The sequence below is a fragment of the Colletotrichum navitas genome (assembly GCF_030913465.1).
Source record: "Colletotrichum navitas strain CBS 125086 chromosome Unknown LY79scaffold_5, whole genome shotgun sequence".
NCBI classification, from domain to species: Eukaryota; Fungi; Ascomycota; class Sordariomycetes; order Glomerellales; family Glomerellaceae; genus Colletotrichum; species Colletotrichum navitas.
Window position 1 is genome coordinate 514,620 of NW_026850551.1, and position 27,348 is coordinate 541,967.

Genomic DNA, 27,348 nt, shown 5'->3' on the forward strand with positions numbered 1-27,348 from the left:
GCTCCATTGGACCGTGCCAAGACCTCAGAACATGGCGAGGGCAATCATGCCGGCAAGAATAGCCATGCTGAAGCTTGTTGCGGCGGCATTACTGCTAATGACGGCGGTGGGTGCCGTTGTCGGGACGCTAACGGTGGCATTAGTACCGGGGCGGTTAATGCCGGAGCCAGAGCCAGAGCCAGAGCCAGAACCAGAGCCAGAGCCAGAGCCAGAACCAGAGCCAGAGCCGGAGCCAGAGCCGGAGCCAGAGCCGGAGCCAGAGCCGGAGCCAGAGCCGGAGCTAGAGCCGGAGCTAGAGCCGGAACCGGCGCCTCGAGAAGCAGACGGCGCGGCGCTAACAGTAGCAGTGGCGCTTCCGTCGGGGCCAGAACCTCCGGTTGGCACGGCAGTTGCCAGCGTGGTAGCAGTGGCTGCGGCGGAGCTTACTTGGCTAGAGTTCGAACCGGAGCCGGAGCCACCGCCAGAGCCACCGCCGGTCGTAGTGACAGAGGCAGAAGACGCATTGCCGTTAGCTTGAGAAGAAGCAGTGGCGGCGACAGTCGTGGCGGGCGAGGCAGAGGCAGAGGAAGACGAGGCGGTGGCTGCCTTGTCGCACGAAAGGTCGTACAGCGGCTTGGTGGTCAGAGTCGAGCCAATGACGCCGAAGCTGGGGTTGGGGGTGGTGGGAGAAGAGTCCTGGAAGGTGTACCACCAGACGTTGGTCTTGCCGAACATGGGGCAGCCGACATCGTCCCAGAACTTCTTGGCGTTCTCGAGCGAGGGGACGGCGGCGCCGACAGTCTTCCCGCTGACAGGCCAGCCAGTCTCCGTGACCCAGACAGGTTTGCCGCCGACGGCACCTTGGGTGGCAGCCAAGGCCTCGGCCCAGCGTTGCTTGCTGTCAGAAATATCATTGGGCTGGGTGTTCTCGAAGTAGGGGTAGGCATCCATTCCGATCCAGTCACAAGCGTCGATGACTGCCTTGTTGCTGCCATTAACCCAGGCAGTCCATGTGTCGACGTGGCCGAGGGGAGCGGTGCTCAGGGGCGAGCCCTTGATGACGTCGCGGACCTGGTCAAGGTACTTGACGAGAGTGTTGGGCTCGGCGCCAGAATATTCACCGTTGGCAATGCCGGTGGGCGAACGGCGGTAGAGATCCTCGCTGCCGACCGAGATGCCGGCGACGAGGCCGTCGAGCTGGCTGCCGTACTTGTCAACCGTCTTCTTCAAGGCCTCGAGCTCGTTGGCGAAGGCAGCGTCGCCGGCGGAAGCCCAGAGCCCGAGCAAGAGGGTCGTCTTGGTGGAGATGGCGGCGGGGATGGCTGAGATGAGGTCGTTGGTGGTTCCGCCCTGGACCATGGTGTAGAGACGGGCAGAGGTGAAGGCGCCGTTGGTACCCTCGAGACTGGCTGCGGTCTTGAACTCGGATTCGAAGTCGGATTGTGTCTTGGCACGGCCGTCGGTGAAGGTAGATCCGTAGTTGAAGCCTTGGAAGGCAGTGGCGGTGGCGGCGGCATATACAGCCGTCAGTGTGAGAGAAGTGCGCATGGCTGCGATGGGGGGATATGGTGTGCTGGGCCAACCCAGGTCTTTTGGTCGTTTAGCAGAGAGGAGGAAATGCTCGGGGTTGGGGTTGAAGTGAAGAGATGTTGGGGTACTGTTTCAAGAAGAGAGCTGACGGTATAGTAGAAGAGGGATGGTGTATTGATACCCAAAAGGCCAACAAAGCAAACGGGCAAGCAGCTTCTAGGATGTGAACGAGAGGCGGGTGGATGGTATGCCGTAGGTACAAAGAAGGCGGAAGCTGTGAATAATTGTGTTAACAACCTAGGTAAAGAGAGGAGGTGAAGAAGAAGAGGAAGAAGAAGAAGAAGAAGAAGAAGAAGAAGTGAACAATGGCGGGTGATGAAGGGGTAAAGAAGGAGAAGCTGTGGCAGCCAGTGAGTGAGTGCCCATACATACATACACACAAGAAAGAAAGAGCGAGGCGCTCGGTCAGATCACATCACCCGGTCCTGTTCCTTTAGACCCGGTGGCGGAACTCGTCTTGCCATCCTCGTCACTTGTTTTTGTTTCTCATCCCAGTGTGTGTGCACATGCCCTCAGAAAGCAAGTACGTAAGTAAGTAAGTAGACAGTCCGTAGCAGGCATTTGAACTACCTAACCAGGTAAAGTACGTTTCTACATTGGAGTCAGTCTTGGTCCAATGAAGAAGTGGTGGGCAGTGCAGCAGCAGGTGGGAAAGGTATGGAAACCTTGAAGAGTGGACGCGAAGAAAGGTCTCGAAGAGGCAATTGGGAGGAGTGGCTGCATATTCTTAGACAACCTAGACAGTCAGGTACCAACCATGCCTTCCAATTACGATGTACATCGTATAAGTACTACATATGCTAGGCGCATAGTAATAGTACTTTGCAACGTATGTACAGTAAAAAGGGGTAACTACCTAAATACCGTACCTTTACCAGCTTACCTATGCATTAACCAGGCGTGTCCACGTAATCGACCTAGTGTACGGATAGTGTACCGGTACCCAGGTCAGGTCAGAGGTCTCCATAGCTCCGTCTTGTTTGTTTGTCCGGCCATGCCGTGGCGCCCCTCCCCCGTATTTTCCCAGCAACCACCATGCCGCGGCTGAACCCTCCCCGTTCCCCAACCAGATCCCACCCACACTGCATGTGTGACATCCACGCTGGCCGGCCGGGGTTATGTCTTCATCCACAAGCGCAGCGTGTATGTGTGTGTGTGTGTGTGTGTGTGTGTGTGTGTGTGTGTGTGTGTGTGTGTGTGTGTGCTCGCCTTTGCAGATACGAGTTCTTGACAGACTAGATCCACCTTTTAGTACTAGTACTGTGTAAATAGTTCGTAGCCCACGTCTGATCCGAGACTGACCAAAATACCAACAGACGGCTGAGGCAATGTGTTGATGCGTCCTCACGGTAGGTCGTGACGTCGGTGAACGGACCCTCGGCATGACAGCTGCAGGTACCGGGTCTTTCGTCTCATTCCTAGAAATCAGTAAAAAATAAAATTAAAAATAGACTTGAAAAAACATTGTCCGCATTCCAACGACAATCTCGGGGACACACACACACACACCTCTTCCGGACCAAGTCGTGTTGCAGCCGTACAGATGCCGACTTAAATCTAATCTTTCGAGAGACCACTGCGCGCTTGTCGAGATGGACCATCAGGACTGGGCAGAACAACCCGAATCACAAACCACCATGTTCCCGTCCATACCTGCTACCTATAGTCATGTTACCTAGGTAAATCAGCCAACTTACATTATCTGGTAGGTGGCTGACTAGGTAAGCCGATTGTATTATACGTAAGCGAATACGCTTCATTGTCAGCCACCCAACCAACCGCAGCCGTCGCCAGCTGCCTGATTTGCTTGATGCTCGTTCCTTCCGTCCGCCTCCTTCGCGTCTGGTCAGCTTTGCCACGACCAGTCATTCATCGTCGACTTGTCGCCAACGACACTAGCAAGAGGCAAAGGCCCAAACAAACATGGCAAAGCTCAAGGAAATCCTGCCTCTCAATAACAAATCGTAGGACATGCTCATACTACCAGAGTATAAGCTGCGTTTCCGAGTCTGACAATGTCCCAGCTTCGCCTCTCCTGAGCCAGGCAGCACCAGCTCGAGGAATGAGCCGACCGGGGGCCGCAAACCCAAGCTGTCCCGCGCAAGCACGCCCAAAGTACGGACCGGCTGTATCACTTGCAAAAAACGCCACGTCAAATGCGACGAGGCAAAACCCCGCTGCGGTAACTGCCTTCAGAGTCGACGTCGGTGCGAAGGTTACTTTGTAGGCCCCAGGAAGAATACCTCGGCCCCTGGTCAAACCTGCTGGGACTCCAGACGAGTCGTCCGCCGAGCCCATGCCCCGTCACCAGCGGCACAGACGAGGCTGGACACCAGTGCCCGAGACTTCCCGCACGACGCTGGCCTGCTCTACTTCCAAGAGTTTGTCCACCTGCTCAGAGGGCCTTGGATGGGCGCCGCAGCCGGTGGTGACTTGTGGCTGGTTATGTTGCCCCAACTCGCCCGCAACAACACCACCCTTCGCTCTGCTGCCATGGCCATAGGCGCCCTGAGCGTTTGGTATCGCCAGTCTGCGTTCGCATCTCTTCGCGCCGTGACTGCGCCTGATCACCCGACTCGCCAAGGAGATGCCCATTATTTCCAGGCCGTCGCCCACTACTGCCACTCGCTCAAGCTACAGAGAAGGCGGTCTTCCCTACAGGACGCCGTCTTCTTGTCGGTGCTTTTGCTCTTCTTCGAAACGCTCCGCGGTGACCGAAAGGCTGCCTTGGACCATGTCAACCACGCCCTGTCTCTGCTGCTGGCCATCGTGACGGATGCAGATGCCGCTACCCATCTATCCAATTTGGCCCCCAGTCCGAGACCCGTCATCGGCGCCGTGGCAGAGGTCTTTAACCAACTGGCCAGACAAGCTCGCACCGTCTTTCGAGGGAGAATAATCGATGGCCCCCCCCTTCCCGACTTTAAAAGGAGCTTAAGGAACAAGAAGCAAACCATGGAGTCTTTCCTGGTCCTCCTAAGCCAGATGAAAAGCGATTGCTCCACCGAGAGCACGGTGCCCCTCGTCTTCGGGAGTCTAGATGAGTTCGAGCAAACCTGGCCTGTCGTGCGACGTCACCAGGCTGCGTTGAATTCCATTATGGAAGACATCGTTCGCATCGCGGATGTCAACGGCTTGCATGACGACGACCCATTTTCGCGATTCCAGGTCCATCTTCTCGAAAACCCTCATATCAGGGAGTACTGCACAAACTTCCAAAACTTCATGGACAGGTTGGACGCCGCGTTTCAGCCCCTTTTCAAAAACATCCTCTCGTCCGACATCGAGTCGCCCAGCTACTTACGAGTCGTCCTTCTACGCTTGGAGTTCTTGGGCGCTTACATTTTCAATAACGCAGTCTCCTTTATCACAGTCGACTCTGTCGCAGCTCTGGCCCCCTTGTTCCGCGAATACCTCTCCCTCAGCCAGATCGCACTAACAATGGCCAAGGAGGAAGCCCGGAAAAACCCGGCGACCCAGATGTCTCTGCAACGCGGACTGGCATGGTACATCCTGTTCACGTCGCTTTTCAGCCTCGACCCCGTCATCCGCGACGAGGCCGTCTGCATGCTGAGGGACTACCCGGGCCAGGACGGCCTGTGGAACACGCGCGCCCTCTACGCCCTCGCCTTGAGGAACCGTCACATCGAGCGCCTGAATGCCGTCGAGGGCACGCCTGAAGAACAGTGGCAGCGGTTGTGGCGCCGGGAATTCATGTTTGAAAACGGCGGCGACCGGGTCGTGCTGCGGTATAAGGACAGGGACGAGTCGACGGGCGCGTGGCATCTGGTGGAGGAGACGGCCGAGATCCAGGGAGAGGACGAGGCCGTGCAGTGGGAGCGTCAACCCATCACGGGACACAGCGGGCTGCTGCTTCTTGACCTGTACACGGCGTCGTCGCAAGACACGGCAACGGTCCTGCCGTCGTGGAAGTAAGCAGCAGGCACAGTCCCTCAAGGAGCTCAAGGAGGTCACGGGGGCAATGCCGAAGTCAAGGTTGGTTCTTCTAGCTACGACCCAAGCAAGCTTTCTAAGATGCTAGCGTGATACCCCCATCAGACGAGAAGACATAATGGAAAAAGGAAAAAGCAAAAAGAAAACTAGACAAACAGGGCACAATATAACGCCTGATGAGGATGATTGTGTCGAGGAGCTTCTTGGTATTGCTCCATTTACATTCGGCTTCAACATTCTTGCCAACTTCCCCCAGCAACCGTTTGATCGGCTGCCTATTGGTCCAGAGCCTGGCTTTGGCACTACGAGCGTTTGTTAGCATGATGCTCTTGGAAAGGATAGGACGGAAGGAAAGGAAGGGGGGGGGGGTTACCATCTCCCAGTAGACACCCTGTTTCCTTATGAGCTCGTGGTGAGACCCCTTTTCCACCACCCTCCCCTCGCTGAAGACGAAAATAACATCGGCGTTCTGGATGGTCGATAGCCTGTGGGCCACGGCCACCACGGTCCGTCCGTCGCGCGCCCTCTCGAATGCGGCTTGCACAATCTTCTCCGACTCCGAGTCCAGCGCCGACGTGGCCTCGTCTAGCAGCAGGAGCTTCGGCTCGCGGATCAGGGCGCGCGCGATGGCGATACGCTGCTTCTGCCCGCCAGACATGGACACGCCCTTGGCGCCGACGTCGGTGTCGTAGCCCTCGGGCAGAGATACAATGAAGTCGTGAATAAAGGCCTCAATGCAGACCTCGTGGATCCTCTCGTCAGAGATGGAGCTGGGATCCTCGATGCCGAAGAGAATGTTATCGCGGACCGTCCCTCGGAACATGACGGGCTCCTGGGCGACGAGCGAGATGTTTTGGCGGTAGTCGTACACGTCAAGGTCGTGGATGTTGACGCCGTTGCACAGGATTGACCCGTGGCCTTTGCCCAACTCGTAGAAACGTTCCAGGAGCGAGATGATGGTTGTCTTTCCGCACCCAGAGGGGCCTACAAAGGCCGCGTATTGCCCCTGTTCGATGGCGAGGTTCAGCCCCTCGAACACGACAACGTCACGTGTGGGGTACTTGAAATGGACGTCTCGCAACTCGACCTGGACGCCGCCCTCGGCTCCGGCTATTTCCTCACAGCCCCTTATCGCGGCTTGGCCGACATCAGCAGACTCCCTGACGTCGAGGATGCGGTCGGCTGCCGCCGCCGCCTGCGCCGCGCTAGGAGCCACAGCCAGGATCTGGCTGGCTGCCTCCGCACCCTGAATGATGGCCATGAAACAGACGAAAAAGGCCTCCATGGAATACTCGCCACTGGCCAGGAGCCTACCGCCGTACCAAAAGACCAGCGCCTGACACCCGAGACTTACGCTGTCTGCGAAGCCGTAGAGCACGGCCGTCCATTGCGCTTTGCGCCGCGCCGCCAGGATGTGTCCGCTGAGGAGCTTTTCGTATCGAGCATTGATGGTGGATTCCATGCCGAGGGAGGAGACCGTCCTGATGGCCCCGATCGCTTCGGTGGCGAACTGCGAGCTCTCCCCAAAGACTGCCATGTTCATCTGGTCGAAGTGCACCTCGTGCCTATACTTCCATAGCCCTGCACCCAGCATGATTGGCATTGTGATGAACATGGCGACCAAGCCGAGCTTCCAGCCGAAGATTAGTGCGATGGTGACGCATCCGACGACGGTGAAGACGCCGGAAAGCAGCATCGCCAGGTTCAGCCCCAGTAGTTCCTCCAGTAACTTTGCATCGCCCGAGATTCTAGCGCTTAGCGCACCGTGAGAGTTCTTGTCGTCATCGAAGAAGCTGAGGTGCTGATGCAGCATGTCGGTGAGGTATTGCTTCTTGTACGCCGCGCTGACGGAATACTGCAGACGCAGGCCAATCCAGCACTGGGCGATGTACGCCAGACCAACGCCCCCGGCGAGGGCAAACCACATCAGCCCCCAGAAATCCGACTGTCTCTTTAGGTCGTCGCCGGTCAGGAGAAATACGGAGAGTACCTTGGAGAAGAGCCACGCTTGTATGGGTGTGCCTGCTGCCGTCGCCATGCAGGACAAGATGACGGCCACGTACGAAATCCAATTCGCTTTATGCTCGTAAAGGAGCTTTCCGAAGCTGCGTACCAGGCCACGAGACTTATGGGATACGTTGTTCTCTGAAGTGTCCGCGAAGGCTGCCGTAGGGCGATGGTCTTGATCCATAAACACCTTATCCTCCATTTCCGAATCGAGCCCCGAGGCAGAAGCCTCAGACACCGACTTCTCCGGTGTAGACAGATGCAGCGCTTGAGCTCGAACCAAGGAGCTGTAGACGCTCGAAGGATCGCTCAAGAGGCCATGGTGGGTGCCCTGCTCGACAGCCTGCCCTCGTTGAAGCACGACAATGTTGTCGGCCTTCTTGATTGTTGATAGCCTGTGGGCGATGGTTATGGTGGTACGCCCATGAGTGACTCTGTCGAGCGCGGCCTGGACAATCTTTTCGCTTTTGGCATCTATTGCGCTAGTTGCTTCGTCGAGGATGATGATGCGAGGCTTCTTGATGATACTCCTGGCGATTGCGAGACGCTGCTTTTGGCCGCCGGACAATTTGGCGCCTCCATCGCCAACCCGCGTATCGTAACCCTGGAGGATCCGGATTAGCATTCTACGGAGATAGATCAGGTGCAGCGTTATATCCGCTAATTTGAACTTACGTCGGGCAGTCTGCTGATGAACTCGTGGGCGTAAGATTCCTGGCAAGCGTCACGAACAAGCTCTCGCTTTACGGTTTCGGGCTCGTTTTCCCACTCGGTACCGATGAGGCCATTTGCGACGTTGTTAAAGATGGTGTTGTTGAAAAGGAACGGCTCTTGCTGAACCAGGCCGACTTGAGCTCTCCACCACTTGAGGTCGAGGTCCTCTATGTTTACACCACCAACGCTGATGGTTCCCGAGAGATTGGGCATAATGAGCGACTTCAGCTCCTCGTTGACGCACTCCACTGTTTCGTCATGCGGCTTTTCTGATGACTGATCTTCAACCACCCGTGGCAACGCGTGTTGCTCTCTCAGGGAATACCATCGCTCCAGCAAGCCAACGATTGTGCTCTTACCGGAGCCAGAAGGACCAACGAGAGCTATGTTCTGGCCAGGCTGGATGCGGAAGTTGAGTGAGTTCAGGACCTTGACGCCGACTCGGCTGGGATACTCGAACGTCACGTCTTCAAACACAATGTCCTCCGAGTCGATTTCAGGCTTGAGGGTGCCAGCAGGGGGCAGAGGGGCATCGATCACCGTGAAAAGCTCGCAAGCGGCTACCATGGCCTTGCTGACGGCGATGATTGGTGTTGAAATCCGCTCCAAGGAGGTTAGTATCATCATGACGGACATGAGCACCACGACGACCACGCCGGCGTCGTTGAGGGCACCGGCGATGTACCGCTGTGTGCCATACCAGAAAGCTAGACCGAACGCGCCGAAGACGCCAAAAAACTAGTCACCACGTCAGCACTCATGCTCGACTCGCGTTTCAGGTGATTGAACAGCAAACTTACGATGAGGCCAAACTGAACCGCCACGACGGGAGCGGTCCTCTGAGCTCGTTTCATAGCTTCCTGCACCCAGCCCTCATAGCGGGAGATGATGTGGCTCTGCGCACCGCAAGCCATGACCAGCCGGACGCCCCCAAGGGCCTCGCTGGCGATGGCAGTACCCTGTGCATCAGCCTCGCTTGTCGCGGTCTCTCCCTTGACGATGATGGGCATGACCACGCCCAGGACGACCAAAATGTACAGGATCAGTGACGAGGTCACCAAAGTGAGATCCCAGCTCCAAATGAAGGCAATGACCAGGGCGGCCCAGATCGTACCGTTGAACTGCAGGAAGGTTCCCAGGCGGTCGGAGATGCCGATCTGCAACACAGCCGACGTTCCAGTGATGGCGGTCGCCGCGGCGCCGGGGGGCATCGAGTCGATGACGTGAATGGGCTGCGCGAACAGCGACTGCAGGTAGTGCAGGCGGATGGCAGACGAGAGGCGGATGCCAATCATCCTGAAGCAGAACTTGTTGATGGCGTTGAGCGCCCAGCGGCCGACGAAGAGGGCCATGATGTAGAGGGCCTGGCGGTTGAGGATGCTGTCAAACTGGGCGCGGGAGATGGTGGCGTCTTCACTGAAGTAGCTGCTGAACTGGCCGACGAGCTGGCCGAATATGATGTTCATGAGCGGCAGGGTCACGCCGGCGGCGACGGACGCCACCGACGCGATCACGTACACGCAAAAGTCCCATTTCGTCGCGTAGGTGAAGACCCTGAGGTAATCCGTGAGCTTTGGTTTTCGCACCGGCGTTGTTGTTGTTGTCGTCGTCGTCGTCATCGCCGTCGCCATCGTCCCCTTATCCGGCGTCGAGGTCACGTCGGTCCGGAGCGGGCTTTCCGCCATAGCTATTTGGGGGGGGGAGGCGTGTCGTCCTTGTCGTCGTCGTCGTCGTCGTCGTCGTCGTCGTGCCGTGGGTCCTGCTGTTGAGGCCGGTCTGGTCTAAGTAGATTGTAGCACGCCCTTCCCCGTGTAAAGTTTTGACAGCTGCCTTCTAGACCTTTTTTGGGGGCAGAAGGAAGGGGGGCTACGCTTTACATTGGGGGGGCCGTGGTGAGGGAAAGGGGGGGGGGGAGGGGAACGGCCGAATGTTTTCCTCGGAACCGGTTCGTTCATCGACTGGTGTTTTGACGTCAAGAGGTCCGACCTCGTGCTTCAAGGAGACAGGACGCTCTTGGGCCCTCTGCAGAAGTGCATGCAGCAACATCGAAACGAGGCACTGCTTTGCATGGGTTCGTGTAAGTGGAGTGGAGCCCCGAGAACACTTGAAGATGAGGCTGTGGGAAAGGGATGTGATGACAGGCAGATGCAGATGCAGTGCAAAGACTTACATACGCTGGTTTCGCCTTTTCATCCTGATCTCCTTTCACGTCGAAGGAGGAGGACCCATCCGAGACTCTCGACGGCCATACGACCCGGGGTTCCTATCACTATCCCTTTCCAAATGGCTGCTTGCACGACGTTTGTTCCCCTCCCCATCGACGATATCTACCCACGCCACGACGAGGAGCCGTTGCATTAACGATTGCCGCATTCGGACGGTCACCAGCCATGCGTTCGGAAGACCCGGGCGCGACCCACTGGTCCGGGCTCGGATCCCTGGGGCGGGGGTCCGGCCAATCAAGTGGGCCCGTCTTGGTGTCCGAGTCTCCGTGTACTTCGGCGGCGCTATATGGAGATGCTGCCGCAGGTTGGGGGGCATGTACTGTTTGTAACCGACATTGTTTATTTTTTTTTCTTTCTCTTTTTGGCCTCTAGCAGGGTCAGGGTGCCTGCTGGTGGGAGGCGGGGGTTTGCTGCTCGCTGTGCGTCTCGCGGCACTTACCTGCGACATCAGCCAGTATTGTGGCAGTGTCGCCGGACATCAAATACACCCGCGTCGCCGTAAACGCCGCCCCACCCGCCCCCTCTCTCTTGTTGTGGCGCGGTGAAAGGGGAGGGGGGTGGTATCGATGGAAACCTGCCGCGTGTAAGGTCTTCGCGACTGCCCTTCCAAGGAGCCGGGCGGGGAGCGGCATGATGTTTTTTGTTTTGTTTTTTTGTTCTTGGGGCGTCCTTGCACGGTCGCGTCGCGTGGCCGCGGGGGCGTCTAGGCTGAGCTGGTTTTGGGTGTGTGAGCGGACGGTAAGAATGCACGCTCACTCAATGTCTTTTTCTACAGGAAACTTTTTTTTGAACATTGGCGCCACGTCTGCGCAAAAGATTACATCCCCTACCCTCGACATGTTATGTTGGGTGAGGGAAACGTCAAACCAGGCGGCAAGAAGCCGAGATGGATGCAGAGCTGTCGAGCAAGTCATGTTCGAGGCATAAAAGTCTTCTATGAGGAGCCACCACACATATGTTCATGCCAAGCCCGATGGAGGGCTTGGGAGGGGGAACCCGAACAAAGAATCACGTCACAGGTGTCAAGACGTACGTCGCTGACATAGCGGATCTCTCTCAGCCAATTTTTGAATTTTTAAATCTAGGACCGTGCTCGAATCCGGGTGACCCTAACTCTGATGCAATGCTCCTGAACGGGATAGAACCGTGTTGATAACAAATGAAACGTTTGAACGGCGAGCGGCTGTCCTCAGCAGCACTCGTGCTCGACCTCGACGTGGGCCTTGCCGTAACCTTTGATGCCCTCCTTGCCGCCGTCCAGCTTCTTCATGACTTCGGACTCGAAGCCGGCGGCAGCGTACTCTGCGCCGTCCCGGCCCAGGCTTTTGCCGTTTGACAGGCCGTACTCGGGGGTCGAGGAGCCGTTTGATGAGAGGCCGTTGGAGGAAGTGGCATCGTCGCTCGCGACGACCTTCTCAACGCCGTTCATCCCCGTGCGCGACTCGTCCTCGACGGAAGCGCCGTTGATCGTGTAGCCCGTGTCGCTGGCGTCGACGTACGCCTCGAGACCGGCACCCCCGCGGGGGTACTCCTTCATGAGGTTCTTGTGCACCTTGAGGGCGGCGCACATGTCCTTGTGGGAGACGTCGTTCAGGAACACGCACTGGCCCAGAGGCGAGGGCACGGCGGCGCGCAGCTGGCCGTCGCGGGTCTTGAGGATGGCCGACGTCGCCTTTTCGAGCATGTCCTCGTCGAAGAGCGGGTGGTCCATGGAGAGACCGGCGCGGGAGAACAGGTTCAGAAGGCGGCGGTGCTCCTCGGAGGAGAGCTTGCCGAGCACGTGGGCGAGTGTTGCGGAGAAGGCCATGTCGATGGAGATGGCATGGCCGTGGCGCAAGGGCACGTCAGGGGAGAGCTCGTGGAGGGGGGACCAACTGCATGCGGGTTAGCTCCCGGGCTCTCGTATGTAGCTTAGCTTCAGCGAGGGGCAACTTACGTGTGGCCGTAAGCAATGACACGGTCTAGCATGATTTCGTGCAGGTTGGGGGTCTCAAGCTTCAACATCTCGTGGATGCCGTTGCGGTTGATCTTGTCAGCGGCTTCTCTGACATCCTGGCTGGCGCCATCGCAGCGCCCGAAGCCGGTCTTGATGAGCTCCTCGCAAAAGCGGTCGAGCAGGTCGAACGTCTCAAGGTGCGCGCACGTGGAGATCTTGATCAGCTCGGCGAAGCCGTTGCGGATCTGGGCGGTGGGAAGTGTACGCAGGAACGTGAAGTCGAGGAAGGTGTGTGTAGGTGCATGATACGCGCCGAGACGGTTCTTGTAGTTGCCGTAGTTGACGGCGACCTTGATGGAAACGGAGGCGTCAATCAGGCCAATGACCGTGGTGGGAATGCGAATGAAGGGCGTGTTGCGGCGGTAGGCGGCGCATGCGAAGCTGAAGCTTGTTAGTAGGACGCCGGGGGGGAGCAAGATTGGACGGGAGGCTAGTCGACGTACCCAGCAACATCAGTGACGAGGCCACCGCCGACAACGAGAACAGGCTCCTTGCGGTAGACGCCAAACTCGGTCATGGAGTCGACGATGCTCAGCAGCGTCTCCATGGACTTGGCCTTCTCACCAATCATGGTCTTGTGGATCTTGAGGTCGATGCTGTAGTGGTCAAAATACTCCTTCATCTCCTTGCCGTAGAGGTTGAAGATGTTGAGGTCCATGACGGCCAGGCACCGCTTCCAGCGCGAGTAACAATCGGCCAGCTGGCTGTTCTGCTTGTTGAAGACGCCATCCAGAAACTCAAAGTCATACTCGATCTTCTCGTAGCCGCAGACGGAGAATCCCTTGTTGGTGGGCTCTACCGTCGCCTTCATGTCGGAGGCCATCTTGAATGATGGGGGTATAAGAAGGGGGATGTTAGGGGTTGGGTGCTACGGGAAGGGGATAGAAAAGGAAGGAGAGAGAATGATGGTGGTTGTCAAGACGGAAAGATCTTGAGAGTTGTAGAGTAGTAGTGTGTGTGTGAGTGAGGACGAGAAGGACAAAACTCCTCTCCCTAGGTGCTTCCAACACCAGGCTTTTGAATAAATTGCTTGACCATGATGAGCATCGGGGCCACACCGCACCCGAATGGGACATTTGGAAGCTTCTTTCCGCAGTCATACACTCTAGTCCGCATCGAACTGCCCAAGAGGGTTGTCGACATCATCACTTGCGCCTCGAACGTTCGCCTAGGTCCACTCCTCGAAGCATTGACCGACTTTCTCCATCCTGGGGAGGGATCGAGTAGCAGCAGCATAATTCCATCGCGGACGAAAACGAACGACCGGGGAAAATACAAGCAAGGTCAAGGTCCATGTCTTGTTTCGAGCGTTTAGAGCCTTGCGGAGATGAGTCAAGGTACAGTCTTTTGCCTCCTTTGACCGGCGGGTGAGGAAACGAAGGCAAGTACCCTCGACTCGTCATCACCTTCAGACTTTGGTCGCATAATGGTGTTTTCGGTACAAAACGTCAGTCCTCGTCTAGTCTCTTCTCCCTGTCGAGTCTCTCCTGGGCACGCGGTTACTGTGTCGCGACAACGGGTACAATGGTAAGACAGGGCCATGAGATGCATTATTGACCAATGAACCCAATAGCAATCGTCCGGAGGCGGTTACATACTCCGATGACTGGTGCCGGTCTAGACTAGCTCTGCATGCCACGGGGTGGTGCCTCTCTCGGTGTAAGAAGGAGCCAATGCGGCTTCGCGGACTAGGTAATTAATGTATTGCGTGCTAAATTCGGAGTGCAATGCGTACGTTTTCCCCGCAGGCAAACGGGGCAGAAGCTAGAGAAATCCCATGTTTCACCGTGCGGGAAAGGGGGAAAAAAAAAAGTCGATATCATCATCGATATGCGACTTCTGGGTGCAAGATGCGTAGTCTAGCGATGTCTGGTTAGTCTCGAAGCCAATCAACAACACGCAAACCGCCGGCGGACTACCCGGCCCATTCTCATCTCAGCTTTCCCAGTCAATGATCGACACGAATCGTGAGATCTAGATACTCCACGTGGGGAAAGATGAGAACAAGACCAGGGGGGTGGGGTTGGTTTCTGGCGGGCCGCATACGGGGATGACTGACACTTAGGCAGCCCGTCCACGTCGGCTGGTTGGCGAGGAGAAGAAGAGCGAGGAATACCAGCCCGGTATGTACCTTGGTTCATCGTATCAGTCGAATCTGGCGGTGGGTATGTGGAAACATGGATCGGATGAAAGCATAATGTCACCGAGATTGGGTTGGCGGCGGTTGCCCTCCCCTGGTTCTGTGCTATCCGCAGCCTTAACCTTTTTGACTCAACCATACAAGCATTGCAAGGAAAGGTCCTAGAGTCGGGTAGAGAGAGAGAGAGAGAGAGAGAGAGAGAGAGAGAGAGAGAGAAAGAGAGTGAGTGAGAGAGTAAGAGAGTAAGAGAGGAGGGAAAAGAGGGGTCTGCGTGGGTAAAAATCAAGCCACATTATCGAAACGGTTTGGTGAGGTATTGTTGGCGTCATGACTTGAAAGCGCCCAGCCCCGACGGTCGCTTACCGCGTGTCAGCACCCGCACCCGATCGCGAAAGCACCTGACATGTACCTCCGTACCGCCGCATTTAGGTAGGCCACCTAGGTACCGGTATGTATGTAGTCTTTCACCATCTTTTACCGTGGGAGGTACCGGGCTGGCGCCGGAGGTAAGGTCCGGTCCCCTTTACCCCGCCAAGATCTTCGGGGCTACGTACCTCTCTCCGCGTGGCGCCTTTACCTTTCGATAGCTGAGAGCTCCTTTCCCGCCAGTTTATTTTTGCATTGGGATACTGTGTGAGAGGGACTTTGAATGGAGGTGGGGGAGCGTTTGCAAAAGGTCATCAGGTTCGTGGCCATGCCATTGCTCGGGCTGCTTTGCTTGCGGGGACGAGGTTGGCTGCTGGGTGGGATGCTGGGCTTCCGTTCCGTCCATCGTGATGATAACTACTAGACCTTTCTTCTGCCTTTAGACGGCTGCCCGACCCTTGCGTCTGGTCGATTTCCCTCTCTTATTGCTTCCCTCTTCTCAATTCCTTGCATTCGTAGTAACTCTTCCATTCGAGACACGTCGAGGCGATTGAGACAAAAGAACAACTGCAAAAAGAGAAGAAAAAACACCGTGACACTGTCGCGTCCGCAAAGAATAGCACCTCCCCACAAGATGCCTCACTTTGACGAAAGCAAGGCGTACGCCGTCCAAGAGGATGTCTTCTTCGACGACGGTCGTGAGATCGAGCTCCTGCACTTCGTTTACAGCCAGCCAGACCTCGACGAGATCCGGGGCTCCCCCGAGCGCGTCCTCAAGGCCATTGACGACTTTGGCCGCACCAGGAAGTATCTCATGAACGTCGGTGAGGACAAGGGGAAGATCGTGACGGATCTGATTGCCGAGGTCAAGCCAAAGGTCATGGTGAGAAGCCCCCCCATCCCAACCCGCAGGTCCCACAGTCACAATTGAGTTTGTCCATCATCCGATGATTTTCGGCTTCAATCTGAAAGCCGTGAAACCCCCCCGCCCGCCCCCCCGGTATGACCTTGAGAAACTTCATCTAATGTCTGAACCGTCCCTTCCCTGCCAAACAGGTCGAACTGGGAGGCTACGTGGGCTACTCCTGCATCCTCTTCGGAGCCGCAGCCCGCGCCGCCGTCGCGGACGCGAAATACTACTCCCTCGAGCGCAACCCCGAGTTCGCCGCGGTGATTGGCTCCCTCGTCGACCTCGCCGGCCTCTCCGCCACCGTCAAAGTCGTCGTCGGCCCTAGCGACGCCTCCATCGCGCGCCTGCACGCCGCCGGCTCGCTCCCCAGGGTCGACCTCATGTTCCTGGACCACTACAAGCCCGCCTACACCACGGACCTGAAGCTCTGCGAGCAGCTCGGCGTCGTCGGCCCCGGCTCCGTCCTCGCCGCCGACAACGTCATCAAGCCGGGCAACCCGCCGTACCTCGAGTACGTCCGCAGTTCGGTTGCGCAGAAGCGCGCCGCTGCCGCCCGGGACGTCGGCAAGGCGAGGGGGGGGCTGAGCGGGTGGCACGACGACCGCGCGGCGAAGCAGTACGAGAAGCGCGAGGGCGAGGAGAGGCTGGACTCGTCGCGCATCGGGAACCCGAACCTCGAGTACGAGAGCCGGCTGGTCGACAGCTTTGAGCCGACCGGCGTGCCTGTGAGTTCGCTTCCTACAGCCCACCGCCGCAGTTCCCCCTTGCTGACCATGTCTATCTAGGACGGCGTCGAAATAACGAAATGTGTCGGCGAGGTGAAGGAATGAGGTATGAATCATGAACAATCATTTCCTTAAAGCTAGCTTAGCTGTAGCACGCGCGCCACCCGCCGAGGAATGCGGTTGAGAGTACCTTGTGCAGGTCAGCAACGACGGTGTAGGTAATAGGAGAGTCGGACCACGCATGTAACGGAACAAATACAATTGCTTATTCAACAATTGCAGTATACAGTTAGCCGCCATTCTAGCGTTCCATCATACTCCTGTTCCCGAGAGACTGCTCCTCTAACGGCGTATTTCATAAAAGTAAAACCAAAAAGAAGAGCCCCACGAATGCTTGTTTGTTCCCAGAGTGTCCCAACAACGCCAAGCTCAAAACAGTCTTCGCAACAGGATAGCTGGTCTAGATTCTGAGCCACATTTTGGCGCGCTCGTACGTGTAAAAAGCCACTGCCGCCATTGGCACCACCTTGACATAGCCGATCGTCAGGCCCACAAAGAACCCCGGCAATCCTCTCTCTCGGAAAATCATGGCCGCCGTCTCGCTGATACGGAGTCGGTGGCCGTCCCCGACGGCGCCGCCAACCTGCATCCGCCGGCGAATGACCTCCAGAGGGTACGACGCAGTCTGAGATACGAGACCGGCGACACCGCCGGCGAGGAGCTCAGCCCAGGACCGCAGCGGCACGGCCTTCCCCGCGGGCGAGTCCTTTGGCTGAGGGATGGTCGTCCACTTGGCGACACTGGGGTGGCGGAGAAGGTCGCCGGCGGTATCGTGCGTGAGGAAGGACATGCCGGCGTAAGGAAGCATGCCCAGCAAAGTCGGCGTGAAGCCTCTGTAAAAGTTGATCAATCCTGACCGTGGCGCGACGGCGGCCACTGCCGAGGCGACCGTCGCCTCGGTTGCCGGGGTACTTGCCGTTTGTGCTGCAGCGGAGGCCCGCACAAAACGCTCGTTGTAAATCCGGCGGCAAATGTTGACTAATGAGGAGCCGCCATGTTTTGTCTCGAAAGCCAAACGGACACGGATGACTTCGAGGGGATATGTGAAGAAGACGGAAGTGACGCCAGCCATGGAGCCGCTGATGAGCCGGCGCCAAGGCGTCTCTTGGTCCTTCCGGCGAATGACGAGGGAGCGTATTTGTTCATAGGCAAGGAACTTGATGCCGGCGTAGGGGAATATTCGGATCAGCGTCGCCGAGTGCCCTCTGAACAACCCTGTGAGGCCTTCGTGGGAGCGGATGTCCTTCATTGCCGTCACAACGCCGAACCACGAGCCCGTATACTTTGCGAACTGGGGGTTGCTCGCCTGGAACAGGATCTTGACTCGATCGAGAGGTGCGACAACCGTTTTTGCCTGCAGTGTTGGCCAAGGTCAGAGAAGCCGCCATCGTAGGTAGGGTGTTGAGAGATATAACTCCGTGGGTTTTCTACTTACTGCACAGCCCGCCAAGCCTCCCGCGACGCCGGACCGCCAGATGTAATCAAAGGTCCGCGTCTGATTCCTCGTCGCTACCGTCCCGTCATCGTCGGTGGGGCGTACGGGAGGCGCCCTCGGGGGCATGTCCGGCTTCAGTCGCACAGCATCTCGTTGTTTGTTTGGTGCTATCTCCGACATGGGGGCATGTTCCAGCAGCGCTGACGGCATTCCCTGGTTAGCACGATCGGCGGCTCTCGTTCGTTGGTAATTTGTGGTGAGGGAACAGCCCGGTGTTACTCGAGAAGCATTCCACTGCTTGCGTTGTCGCAAGAGTACGGTACAGTTGACGGGTGGTTCCGGGGTGTCGAATCGGAACAAGACAAGAAAAGCGAAAAGGGAGCAAGCAAGCAAGCAGCTGTACTGGTACGCAAGCAGGGTAAGGATCGTGGGGTGGTGAACGTGGAGAAAGAGCAATGCGGGAAGGGATGGGAAAAGGTCTTAAGCCGAAATGCGATGGGGGCGGGACGTCATAAAGGCGAGGTTTTGAAAGAAGGCTCCCTCTCATTGCACTGTTGTTCCTTTGGGGGGAAAGCCGTGGGCCGTGGCGCACGAGCGGTAAATTGGGGAACTTCTTGGGGCCGCTGAGCGGGCGGGTGAGGCCCGCTGAGTTCTAGTACAGGGGTCTGGGCCACGAGCCGAGGATTACCGAGCGTCAACAACGGGCAAATGGTCACTTGAACTCTTCAACGACGACTGATGTCCTTTGTGTCTTAGTCAGCTTTCGTTTTATCTTTTTCTTTCTTTTGGGTCCGGAGTTAGACCCACGATACCCACGATACCTCCGCATCCTTCAATTGGGTCCCCGACGCAATTTTACAGGCACACAGAAATAAGACGATTTTACGCTGAGTGACTAGTCGTTGGAAGAAAACCAATCCCTGACCGCCTTCTCCCGCAGAGAAGGCGCCAACGCAGGACCTCGGCACCAAAGTCAAGCCACCAAGTGGCACTTGGACAGGGCCGTGCCGCGGGACTCGTCTCCGGGGAAGACGCAGCTACTATTCGTACGTGACTGTCCAGATGTGTGCTTGCGCCCTGGTGTTAGCTAACTAAGCAAGCGTTCGGCTTGCCCTGCGCTGCGACCTGCATGAATTTCCCGCGGACCCAATAGCGATCCCACGCCAGCCATGGTTGAGACTCCTTTAGAACTTTTTGGGGGCCGACGTAGCAGGAATGGTGGTACATGTCAATGTGTATGGCATGTCATCGACTGGAGTACACCAGAGCGGTTCGCTCTCGGATCCAGAAGAGCCTAGAGAGGTCTGTCGATAGCTCTGCGCAACATTCGGACTGCAGACGAGTTCCGGTGAGATGCCGTCGCCATCATAACGGATCGCCTGCTTCTGACTAGTGGTCTCGTCATGTGATTTCAGGAATACGTCCTTGGCTTCGGTCTTGGACATCCGTGGCTTATGTCTGTGCTGCAGTCGATGCGTATTATCGCTGAAAATAAGAAACAATGGAGAAAACCAGGAGACCGGGTCTCGGTGCGTTGTGCGTGTCTCGACAGACCGGATCATACGTAGCGTAGCTAAGCTACCTCCCACGACAACTTGAGGTCGGACAGATGCGTCACTCGCAGACGATGCCGTTGTTTATCAACAACCAGGATCACGCAGGCATCCTGTTGCCGCCTGGAAGCAACAACAACTGGGTTAGGGATGTTTGACCTGAACCATTGCAGTGGATGGCCACCGATGACGTGGTGTTTAGACTCGTGTACCCGAGTGGTGTACTCCGTAATTGTACGACATAGCTCGAACGTCGTATTGTTGAACCCCCGTGAGACAGAAGACAGGGAGAACCCCCGGCGGCTGGCAGAGCCGTGGCGCCAGGTGCCAAGGGTGCACCTGACATACAGCCATCAGGACCAGGACGCGGGCAAGGGTTGCAGCGTTCCGAGAGTGGATCCCCGGCATCTCGTTGGCCTGGCAACATTGATTACGCGAAGCTGCATATCAACAAAACCCTCCGCCCGCTCTTGCCTGGCTTTTTGAGCTGCCAATCTATCCATCACAGCATCATGTAAATACACAACAACATAACGCACGACAAAACCTCATTATACTAACCGCCAGCAAGAACTACGCGACCTCTTCTACTCCATCTTTGTTTCCTTTTCCCCTGACTTTCACACACGCACACACACACCACACAATGGAGCCCCAATCGCCCCCTAAGCGCATCACACGCTCCAGAGCTGCAAAAGTTGGCGAAACCACGACGAGCACGAAACCCACAAGAGTTGTTACTGCTGCGGCCAAGGCCAAGTCAAGTGCCACTGCTCCGACACGATCCACTTCAGCCAAGAGGAAGACCCGAGCCGACGATGGCGAAGATGAAGAACACGATGAACAATCGCAACAGCCAGAAACAGCTGCTCGTCCTACAAGAGCGACAAGAGGCCGTCCAAAGAAGGTCACAGAGGAGCCTGCCGAATCAACGGCTTCATCATCATCAAGCGGCGCAGCAGGTAGGGCCACGCGTGCACGAGCTGCTACTCGCAAGGTCTCCACCACAGAGCCTGCCGCCCCCAAAGAAGAGCCTATGAAGCCCACTCGCGGTCGACCCAGAAAGACGGCAACTGCAGACGCTCCCGCCAAGGAGGAGGAGCCGGTGAAGAAGACGACGACGACGAATCGTACTCGCACAGCGCCGGTCACAACAGCAAAGCCCGCCGTCAAGAAGACGGTAACATTCCAAGAACCCGAAAAGGAAAACATCGCTCCTGACGCAAGCAAGAAGACGACCGAAAAGCCCACGACTGGCACCGGCCTCCGAGGCAGACCGGTACGAAAGCCCCCCGTCCCCAAGGCTCCTCGTATCATCAAGGCGCCTGCCGCTGCCACCTCCACCTCCAAGTCGGAGAAGACTCCCCTGAGCCCTAAGAAGGTCACACAGGTGTCTATGCCTCGCGACTGCTCCGACGACGAGTTGGCCGGTCCGGACACGCCCCCGAGACCCCTGATGAAGAGCCCTGTGAAACCCCCTGCCAGCGCCCTTGCCTCTTCCAAGAATCTCAACCTGTTGCCCCTCGATAAGGCCCCCGAAACTAGGAATGCCGAGGACAACGAAAATAGCACCAAGTCAGAGGCCCAAGAGGATGAGGTCACCAACACCCTCGCCTCGCCAGCCAAGAGACTGCCTACCTCGCCCTACAGAGATACGATGAAATCTCCGGCCAAGCGCGCCGAGGGCGTGTCACTGCTGAAACCCACTTCTTCCGTGAACCCCAGTGCTGAAGACGGCTCCGCCTCGCCCTTGAAAGCCTCACTTCTTCATTCCCCTGCCAAGCGCCCGCAGTCTGCCATGAAGGCCTTCACTTTGCCCCCGGCCAATGAGGGAGAGAGGAAGATCTCCAACTTCAAGGCATCTCTGCTTCAGTCACCGGCCAAGCGGCCGCTTTCACCCATCAAGGGTATGAACATGAAGCCCTCGGAGGTATCAGAGCAGACGCAACCCTCCGCCACAAAGTCTCTGCTTTTGTCGACACCGACAGCTCTGCGTCCGGTGAAGCGCTCATCCGAGAAGCTCATGGCCGAGGAGTCGAACGCTCACGACGACGACGACGACGGAGACGACGAGCTGGATGAGGTCGCGGAAGCCATGCTCAACGAATCCATCCACCTGGAAGAGCCCATGCAATTCCCCGGCCGTCTTTCAGCTGTTCTTCCCAGGCATGCCGACCCTGTTCTGAAGAAGAACATGCCGGTTTTTGAGGCTGCCAAGGAGCAGGCGCAGCAAATCAAGCAGGACACATGCTCTCAGCCAACCGGCTTGGTTCTGGAGTCCGATGTCTTCACGGACAACAACCTTGCCGATGATGCCGAGTTTGACGGAGAGCCTATGATGGTTGACGAGGAGTCGTACTTCAAGTCCCAACCACAAGAGGCTACACGAGCTGCTTTCAATGCACCCAGCGGTCTTTTCGGTCTGCGTCAAAAGGACATGGACCCGTACAACAACATAGACTCTGATTCAGACGACGAGCTTGCCAATAGTCCCCGCGTTTCTGCAGCTCACAAATTGATTCCCGCTACTCCTACCCCCGCCAAGTCGAGAATCTCCAACATCGGCTTTACCCCTTTGGCACAGCAGCTGAACGCTTGGTCTGCTGCCAGTCCCGTCAAGACACCCAGGTGCGCCGTCACCCCGGGGCGCTCGTTGGCCCAGGCACCTGAAGGACTTACTCCGGCTGCCGGGGCTCCTCGCGTAGAGGAATCCCCTCTTCGAAGCACTTACTTCGAGGATGAGATGACTGTCCGAGCGGACATGGATGCGCAGAACGAAATTGAGGCCGCTATTGATGCCGAAATCGAGGCTGCTGCAGACGCAGAGGACCCGGAGTTCGACGACCTCATGGTCACCGCCGAAGATATGGCCTTGGCCGCTGAGGCAAACGAGATGTCTCTGCTGGAGCCCGAGGAGCTAGACGAGATCGTCAACACTTCCAACAGCTTCGACGACACTCTGTCAGAGGCGAGCCAAGAATATGGTGATGAAAACGAGATGCCCGTTGATCCTGCCATGTTCAATGTCGATGCTTCTGTTCCGCCCATGACTCCCAACCGAGTCATTGCGCGCGAGTTCCATACCGTTTCCAAGGTTCCTCTCAAGGCCTCAGACGAGTCCACTCCGCGCCCCAAGAAGAAGCGCGCGGCCAGCATATCCCGACTTCCGGCCAGCCGCCCGAGCCTCAACCGAAGCGCCACTGTCATATCCTACTCGCCCAGCCGGAAGCACAAGGCCGAGGAGGGGCAGGAGCAGGAAGACGAGGAGGAGAGCGAGGAAAACCAGGCTGAGTTCGCGCCCGTCACACCGGCCAAGTCCGATGTCTGGTCGAGTCTGGGAACACCAGCTCGCACTCCTCGCAGAGACCTCAACCCCAGGCTCCTCCGCGGTGCCGTCGTTTTTGTCGATGTGCACACCACGGAGGGTGCGGACGCCAGCGGCATCTTTGTCGAGCTTCTCGCTCAGATGGGAGCACGATGCGTCAAGACCTGGACATGGAACCCCAGCGCTACCAGCAGCTCGGATGCCGCCAAGATCGGCATTACCCATGTCGTGTTCAAGGATGGTGGCAAGCGTACGATGGAGAAGGTCAGAGAGTCCAACGGCGTGGTGCAGTGCGTTGGTGTCAGCTGGGTCCTCGAGTAAGTGCCTCCTCTCGTCCGTTGAAAAGAATGCCATGCTAACCAAACATGCAGCTGTGAGCGTGAGAACGAGTGGCTTGATGAGGCACCTTACTACATTGACACCTCGTTGGTTCCCCGAGGAGGCGCACGCCGCCGCAAGAGCATGGAACCGAGGGCTCTGGCGAACCAGAATGGCATGCTCGTTCCTACACCCGTCAAGGCTGGCCGCGAGGCCAGGACGGCGCCGAACACGCCCATGAACCGACGTGACAGCACCGTCTGGATGCACACGCCTTCGGACGAGGCCGAGGACGACGAGGATGACTGGCAGGGACTGATCTCTCCTGTTCCCGCCACGCCGGCACCGGAGGCGCTTGCTCGCTATGCTGCCGAGACGCCCTCCGCATCAACCGAGTATGACTCGTCTCCGACCAAGGCGCTGTTGATGCAAACATGCCCACCCAAACCAAACAACTACGCTCAGATGGGCGATGGCATCCTCAACAGGGACAAGGACGAGAGCGTCATGCAGCGCCTGATGGCGGCTCGTAGAAAGAGCTTGCAATTCGCTCCCAAGGTGGGAAGCCCGTTGGCCAAGGCCTGGAAATAGATAGCTGTGTTTTTTGTTATTGTCCACCCCCGGCTGTCGGTTGAGCAGTGCGGGCATTGTTTTATTATGGCGTTGGTTTGTTTGCACACGGACACGGATTTAACGGTTGGGTACGGCGTTGAGGTTACTATTAGATTGGTTGTACATGGCACAGAATGCGATAGCAACGTCGCTAAGTGTACAAGGAACTTGTTTCGAATTGTTGTTCCTCGCAAAGCCATTTTGATGGGGTGCATACTGACTGTCCGTTTCCCATGCTTTGAAGCCCGTCAGACAGATCCTTGTCCGTTTCTGGCAAGGTGATGCATGTTGCCGCGCGTTCAATTGATTGGACCAACCAACTCCCGGGCCAAACTTGCCTTGAGTCGGGGCCTTGATAAGGAATTCTATCGGCACACATGAGACCAGAGCTTGAATGCTTCGGTCGCGGGTGGCGAATATATCATTCCAGAGTCGCCTCTTGTTCAATTCGCGCATGATATTGCCATCACGATGTATCCAAGCAGTCTATTGTTGTTGTTAGCGAGCAGCGTACTCGCGGCGCAGCCGGCCCTTGCTGAGGCCGGTTCGCAAAAGCGCCTCGGGGCTTTCCCAGACGCCAAAACGCCATGGCCAGCCGGGGCGGCACCCATTCCGTCGTGGCACGCGGCGAGGCTGAATTACTCGTCGCCGGGGCCGCACCTGTTCGCGTCGACGTACGGGCTCCTGCAGCAGTGGAGCAACACCGTGTTTCCGAACGGGCACACGATGGCGGCGGTGGAGATACCGGCCTTCACGCTGTTTTACCACGGGCGGATGGACGAGAAGGGGCCGCCGAGCCCCGAGTGGCTTGCCTTTGATTTGTGAGTCCGGCGCTTCCTCGCCTTGCCCGTGTGCTGCTTGGTCGTTTTGATGCGCGGGAGATTTGAGACCAGGCTGTTCTGCGTGCGGTAAAGGGATATTACATGATTTTCAAATCGTCCAAACGTCTCCTTGGGCAAACATTTGTATTGCAGATAGATCCCTGAGCTGACACAGCGAATCGCCGCAGAGAAATGGCCTACGGAATCATGGGAAGCACACGCCAGAGCTTCATGCTCACCTACCAGACCACGCGGCCCGTCAAGGCGCTCTACTTTGACGGCGAGTCCGCGACGCTGATGGGGCTCGGCCAGCTGGACACGCAAATGCTGCACCTCTACGGCAACGTCTCCGGGCCGGGCCGCGGAGACGGGCGCTGGCGCGGGCTGGAACCCGAGTACGAGAGGGCAATGGGGCTCTGCGACTGGCTGCTGGAGAGGCGGTTGAGGGGCGACGGGTGGGGGATCGAGGGCGTGGTGAGGATGAACGCGGGCTTCGAGATGATATGGTGCAACTTTGCAGGCGGGAGCCTGAGGCTTGTCTCAAAGACGAACGTGACGGCGCCACAGACGAGGAAGATAAGCGGGAAGAGCGGAGGGGGGAGTGGTGGTGGGGACGAAGAGGTTCCGGAACGGAGCGAGCAGGACCGGGAGACGGCGCCGACGTCGGCGTACCCCCTGCCGGCGCAACCGACGTTGACGGACCGGCCCGTGAGCCCGTCCCGCCCTCCGATGCCGCCCAACTGGCGCGGGATCATGGGCCCCGTCGACCGGGAGCCGTTCCTGCAGAGCCAGGGGTGGGGGTGGTTCTCGGCGGCGACATGGCATTACGGATCGAACGGCGACGGGGCGGGACAAGGGGAGACTCGGGCCCGGGTCCTGAGCTGCGGAATCGCGAGCTGGTACTCGAAGGACGCCTGGGGCTCCATCGTTGGCGAAGAGAAGGAGAGGCTGAACCTCACCGGGGAGGGGTACTGGGCCGGAGGCCAGGGTGGCGGCGGCGACGAAGACCGGGCGGTGGCGATGAACGAGCTGGGGAGGCGGCGTCGGCTGCATCACCTGGAGGGTGCGACGGCGGCGCAGGCGGCGGGCATGAGGTTCGAGACGGAGGTGATGCTGCGGGAGGCTGTGGCGGGCGGCGGTGGGTGCAGCGGGATGGACTGGGTCAGGACGATGGGGGAGATCGTGCAGCGGACGGCGGGTCAGCTGACGGCGCTCGAGCAGGGTGCTCGGTTCGGCGGCGACTGGGGCAACGGGACGGCGGTGGAGGAGTGGCTGTACCGGGTGCGGGGGCAGAGCCACAGGTTCCTCGTCTCGTTCCTCGAGTACCCGCACGAGGTGGACGCGGGGACGTGGGACACGTCGGGCGCGGTTTTCGGCGAGACGTACTCGCTGTGCCGGTACCGGTACACGAGGCTGCTGGTGGGCGTGCCGCTGAGCACGAGGGAGCGGGAGCTGAGGGGCGCGGCGGAGGAGGTCATGGGCAGCATCTGCGGGGTGCTGCTGGAGGTCGGCTTCGGGATCGAGGGGGCGTGGTACGACCTCGAGGAGGGGCGGCGGTCTGGGCTGGAGGCCAAGGCGGCGGGGTGGGCGGACGCCGTGCGGCGGCTGCGGGCCTGGGTGGGATGGGAGGGGGAGTTCATCCGGTGCGGCAGGGTGTGCGGGTGGGACGAGCGGTGCTACATCCCCATGTGGCCGCTGGTGAAGTCCGTCTGGGGCGGCGGCGGCGGCGGCGGGAGGCGGCCTAGGCCGGCACCGGAGTATGGGCTGGGCGGGAGTCGGGGAGGGGATCACACGGGGCCTGGTGGTGGCATACCGGGGCGGGGCCGCTGGTGGATGGGGGACGAGACGGACCTCTGGGAGCCGAAGTGCGTCAAGATGGAGAACGTGATGCCGCGGCGGCGGGGCGAGTAAGCACATGTCTGTTCAGGTTGAATAGGACCAAAAGGCATTCAGTTCCCGATCCGATCTATGGTTCGCAAGACGCGCTGGTTCGGGGTGGTAGGTTTACGATTGGCTTCCACATTCTCGGGAAACGAGTTGATTTAGGTGTCGTTGTGTCGGGACGAGAACCCAAAAAAGAAAAAGAAAAAAGAAAGAAAAGAAAAAAAACCTTACGAACAAACATTACCGATGCAGAATAACCACAAACCTTCATGTGTGTTGGCTGGAGATGCCTACCTAGCCTCGCAGGCTTGCGTAGACGGAACTCTCCTGTCCACGGGACTCAACGATGGGGTCCGGGGGTCTCGATCTTCCGAAGAAGCAAGCCATCTTGGTGCTCCCCTTTCGCCGTAGCTGGCGAAGGGCTCGGCGTGGAAAGGTCGCGCGATCGTATGAATGAATGGCGGATGTGCACACCGTCATCCCGAGAGCCGACGCAATAGACGGGGCTATGGCGGTTTCACAAGGCACTCTTGCTTCCAACACCTACTGTGGAGCGGTGTTGTGTTTTCTTGTCCTGTCGGGTAATTATCATGCAGACTTGACGATGATGAGTCGACAAGAGGGGTTGGTTGGTACCCTCCGGGGGCATGATGGCGGTTCCCGCACAGCCGAGGTAACCGAGAGTAGACTGTCTAATTACGTGCTGCACTGAACCTGGGGAGAAAAAAAAAGAG

The 27,348-nt window shown here is 57.9% G+C and overlaps 12 protein-coding genes across 12 annotated transcripts; 5 read left to right on the top strand and 7 right to left on the bottom strand.

Moving 5' to 3' along the window:
• Positions 1-24: 24 nt before the first annotated feature.
• LY79DRAFT_506695 (glucan 1,3-beta-glucosidase) lies at positions 25-1,527 on the bottom strand (the record flags this gene model as incomplete). The annotated part of the gene is made up of 2 exons (XM_060553749.1): positions 25-280; positions 500-1,527. The coding sequence occupies 2 exons, from the start codon at positions 1,525-1,527 to the stop codon at positions 25-27; spliced, it is 1,284 nt and encodes a 427-aa protein (XP_060419022.1).
• A 1,241-nt stretch (positions 1,528-2,768) lies between these two features.
• Positions 2,769-3,398, bottom strand: LY79DRAFT_538823 (uncharacterized protein). The gene is made up of 2 exons (XM_060556774.1): positions 2,872-3,398; positions 2,769-2,804 (listed from the first exon to the last, which is right to left on the bottom strand). The coding sequence occupies exon 1, from the start codon at positions 3,168-3,170 to the stop codon at positions 2,988-2,990; it is 183 nt and encodes a 60-aa protein (XP_060419023.1). The 5' UTR covers positions 3,171-3,398; the 3' UTR covers positions 2,769-2,804; positions 2,872-2,987.
• A 94-nt stretch (positions 3,399-3,492) lies between these two features.
• LY79DRAFT_506574 (uncharacterized protein) lies at positions 3,493-5,505 on the top strand (the record flags this gene model as incomplete). The annotated part of the gene is made up of 2 exons (XM_060553736.1): positions 3,493-3,533; positions 3,594-5,505. The coding sequence occupies 2 exons, from the start codon at positions 3,493-3,495 to the stop codon at positions 5,503-5,505; spliced, it is 1,953 nt and encodes a 650-aa protein (XP_060419024.1).
• A 293-nt stretch (positions 5,506-5,798) lies between these two features.
• LY79DRAFT_586914 (ABC transporter) lies at positions 5,799-9,929 on the bottom strand (the record flags this gene model as incomplete). Its single annotated transcript, XM_060560703.1, has 4 exons — positions 5,799-5,825; positions 5,897-8,134; positions 8,206-8,982; positions 9,045-9,929. The coding sequence occupies 4 exons, from the start codon at positions 9,927-9,929 to the stop codon at positions 5,799-5,801; spliced, it is 3,927 nt and encodes a 1,308-aa protein (XP_060419025.1).
• Positions 9,930-10,275: 346 nt separating this feature from the next.
• LY79DRAFT_286035 (uncharacterized protein) lies at positions 10,276-11,114 on the bottom strand. The gene is made up of 2 exons (XM_060552160.1): positions 10,419-11,114; positions 10,276-10,305 (listed from the first exon to the last, which is right to left on the bottom strand). The coding sequence occupies exon 1, from the start codon at positions 10,915-10,917 to the stop codon at positions 10,450-10,452; it is 468 nt and encodes a 155-aa protein (XP_060419026.1). The 5' UTR covers positions 10,918-11,114; the 3' UTR covers positions 10,276-10,305; positions 10,419-10,449.
• Positions 11,009-11,527, top strand: LY79DRAFT_285914 (uncharacterized protein). Its single transcript, XM_060552159.1, has one exon. It carries the CDS (start codon positions 11,100-11,102, stop codon positions 11,394-11,396), a length of 297 nt encoding a protein of 98 aa, XP_060419027.1. The 5' UTR covers positions 11,009-11,099; the 3' UTR covers positions 11,397-11,527.
• Positions 11,528-11,658: 131 nt separating this feature from the next.
• LY79DRAFT_666082 (3-dehydroquinate synthase) lies at positions 11,659-13,288 on the bottom strand (the record flags this gene model as incomplete). The annotated part of the gene is made up of 3 exons (XM_060563161.1): positions 11,659-12,343; positions 12,406-12,846; positions 12,909-13,288. 3 exons carry the CDS (start codon positions 13,286-13,288, stop codon positions 11,659-11,661), a joined length of 1,506 nt encoding a protein of 501 aa, XP_060419028.1.
• Positions 13,289-14,200: 912 nt separating this feature from the next.
• LY79DRAFT_538847 (uncharacterized protein) lies at positions 14,201-14,821 on the bottom strand. The gene has a single exon (XM_060556775.1). It carries the CDS (start codon positions 14,742-14,744, stop codon positions 14,355-14,357), a length of 390 nt encoding a protein of 129 aa, XP_060419029.1. The 5' UTR covers positions 14,745-14,821; the 3' UTR covers positions 14,201-14,354.
• Positions 14,822-15,605: 784 nt separating this feature from the next.
• LY79DRAFT_506628 (S-adenosyl-L-methionine-dependent methyltransferase) lies at positions 15,606-16,711 on the top strand (the record flags this gene model as incomplete). The annotated part of the gene is made up of 3 exons (XM_060553742.1): positions 15,606-15,854; positions 16,028-16,606; positions 16,667-16,711. 3 exons carry the CDS (start codon positions 15,606-15,608, stop codon positions 16,709-16,711), a joined length of 873 nt encoding a protein of 290 aa, XP_060419030.1.
• A 355-nt stretch (positions 16,712-17,066) lies between these two features.
• LY79DRAFT_576088 (mitochondrial carrier domain-containing protein) lies at positions 17,067-18,227 on the bottom strand (the record flags this gene model as incomplete). The annotated part of the gene is made up of 2 exons (XM_060559762.1): positions 17,067-18,020; positions 18,102-18,227. The coding sequence occupies 2 exons, from the start codon at positions 18,225-18,227 to the stop codon at positions 17,067-17,069; spliced, it is 1,080 nt and encodes a 359-aa protein (XP_060419031.1).
• Positions 18,228-20,157: 1,930 nt separating this feature from the next.
• On the top strand, positions 20,158-24,079 carry LY79DRAFT_598825 (uncharacterized protein). Its single transcript, XM_060561813.1, has 2 exons — positions 20,158-23,296; positions 23,351-24,079. The coding sequence occupies exons 1-2, from the start codon at positions 20,301-20,303 to the stop codon at positions 23,886-23,888; spliced, it is 3,534 nt and encodes a 1,177-aa protein (XP_060419032.1). The 5' UTR covers positions 20,158-20,300; the 3' UTR covers positions 23,889-24,079.
• A 301-nt stretch (positions 24,080-24,380) lies between these two features.
• On the top strand, positions 24,381-26,641 carry LY79DRAFT_666086 (uncharacterized protein; the record flags this gene model as incomplete). The annotated part of the gene is made up of 2 exons (XM_060563162.1): positions 24,381-24,730; positions 24,919-26,641. The coding sequence occupies 2 exons, from the start codon at positions 24,381-24,383 to the stop codon at positions 26,639-26,641; spliced, it is 2,073 nt and encodes a 690-aa protein (XP_060419033.1).
• Between the last annotated feature and the right edge of the window lie 707 nt (positions 26,642-27,348).